At 61.5% G+C, this 1,287-nt stretch overlaps 1 protein-coding gene across 1 annotated transcript in view; it reads left to right on the top strand.

Moving 5' to 3' along the window:
* Nucleotides 1-875, top strand: part of LOC122192360 (transcription factor 4-like) — a 116,270-nt gene extending 115,395 nt beyond the window's left edge. The window contains exon 9 of the mRNA XM_042892894.1: nucleotides 639-875. Coding sequence (XP_042748828.1) covers nucleotides 639-713 — 75 coding nt within the window. The 3' untranslated portion in view covers nucleotides 714-875. The remainder of the gene's footprint in view (nucleotides 1-638) is intronic.
* The last annotated feature ends 412 nt before the right edge of the window (nucleotides 876-1,287 follow it).

Below are 1,287 nucleotides of genomic sequence, written 5' to 3'. Positions count from 1 at the left end.
CATGGGCTGTGTGGTCCATGGGCTGTGTAACTCCATGGGCTGTGTAACTCCATGGGCTGTGTGGTCCATGGGCTGTGTGGTCCATGGGCTGTGTGGTCCATGGGCTGTGTAACTCCATGGGCTGTGTGGTCCATGGGCTGTGTAACTCCATGGGCTGTGTAACTCCATGGGCTGTGTAACTCCATGGGCTGTGTAACTCCATGGGCTGTGTAACTCCATGGGCTGTGTAACTCCATGGGCTCTGTAACTCCATGGGCTGTGTAACTCCATGGGCTGTGTAACTCCATGGGCTGTGTGGTCGTGGTCCTGGCGCTGCCCCTGCCCCGTGTGGCCGTGAGCAGTGCAGCAGCCCTTTGTGTGCAGCCGCGCACCGCAGCCCTGTGAGATCCTGCCGGCGGCTGCGCAGCACCTCGTTCCTCCGCTCACAGTTCATTTATGATTCTGATGAGAGCGTTTTTTCCAGGAAACACACATTTCGCTTTTTGACCTAGGAGCATCTGTTAGGATTTTTTTTTTAATACTACTTTGGCATTCTGGAAGTGTTAATGTCTTTCATATCTGTTTAATGCTATTTAGGGATATTTATGATCACCTCTCGGTTGCTCGGGGTAAAGTGTGTTGCCGTTCTTTTCAAACAGGCAGGAAAGCGTTCGTACGAGGAAACAGATTGCTTTGAACATGTGCTTCCTGTGACAGTAAAAAGAACAAATTAGATTTAGCGCTGCGTAGCGAATGCACAACCGCGTGCTTTTGGGCGTTCCGAAGCCGGGCGCTCGGTTCTGGCCCCAAGAGAAGCCGGCTGGGCCCCGCCGCGGTGCGGCTGACGATGTCTGTTGTCCGAGCGGGGAGGACGAAGGAAGCGGCGAGAGCTCGGCGGCCCGGGACCCCGCCTGGATGCGCCGGGGCCGCCTTCCTGCGCGCTCGCCGCATCTCGGTGCCGGGCCGCGTGCTGCCCTCGCCTCGCCGCCGTGCGCGGCCAGGCTGAGCTCCGCTCGGAAACGACAGGGGAGCAGATCGTGGCGTGGCTCCGTGCCGCAGCGGCGACCCGAACGAAACGTCGGCACAACGCAGCCGCTTGCTGCTCCGTGCCGGGCGGGCGGGAGGGAGCTTGGCCGGCCCCGGGCGACGCGCCGTACGTCCGCGCTGCGCCGTGCGCGCATCCCCGCTTCTCTTCGGGGACGCGTCGGGACAGAGGTGAAGGCGGCTCCCGGCCGGCCGCTCCTCTCCCGCCTCCTGTTTGCAGCCGCGTTGTGCCGCTCCCGGACGCGAGGCCGCTCCGGTGCGAGG

Source organism: Lagopus leucura, unplaced genomic scaffold (assembly GCF_019238085.1).
Source record: "Lagopus leucura isolate 7727_CA_CO unplaced genomic scaffold, USGS_WTPT01 27-0_obj-0_obj, whole genome shotgun sequence".
Taxonomy (NCBI): Eukaryota; Metazoa; Chordata; class Aves; order Galliformes; family Phasianidae; genus Lagopus; species Lagopus leucura.
This window is presented reverse-complemented; position numbering and strand designations above follow the sequence as displayed.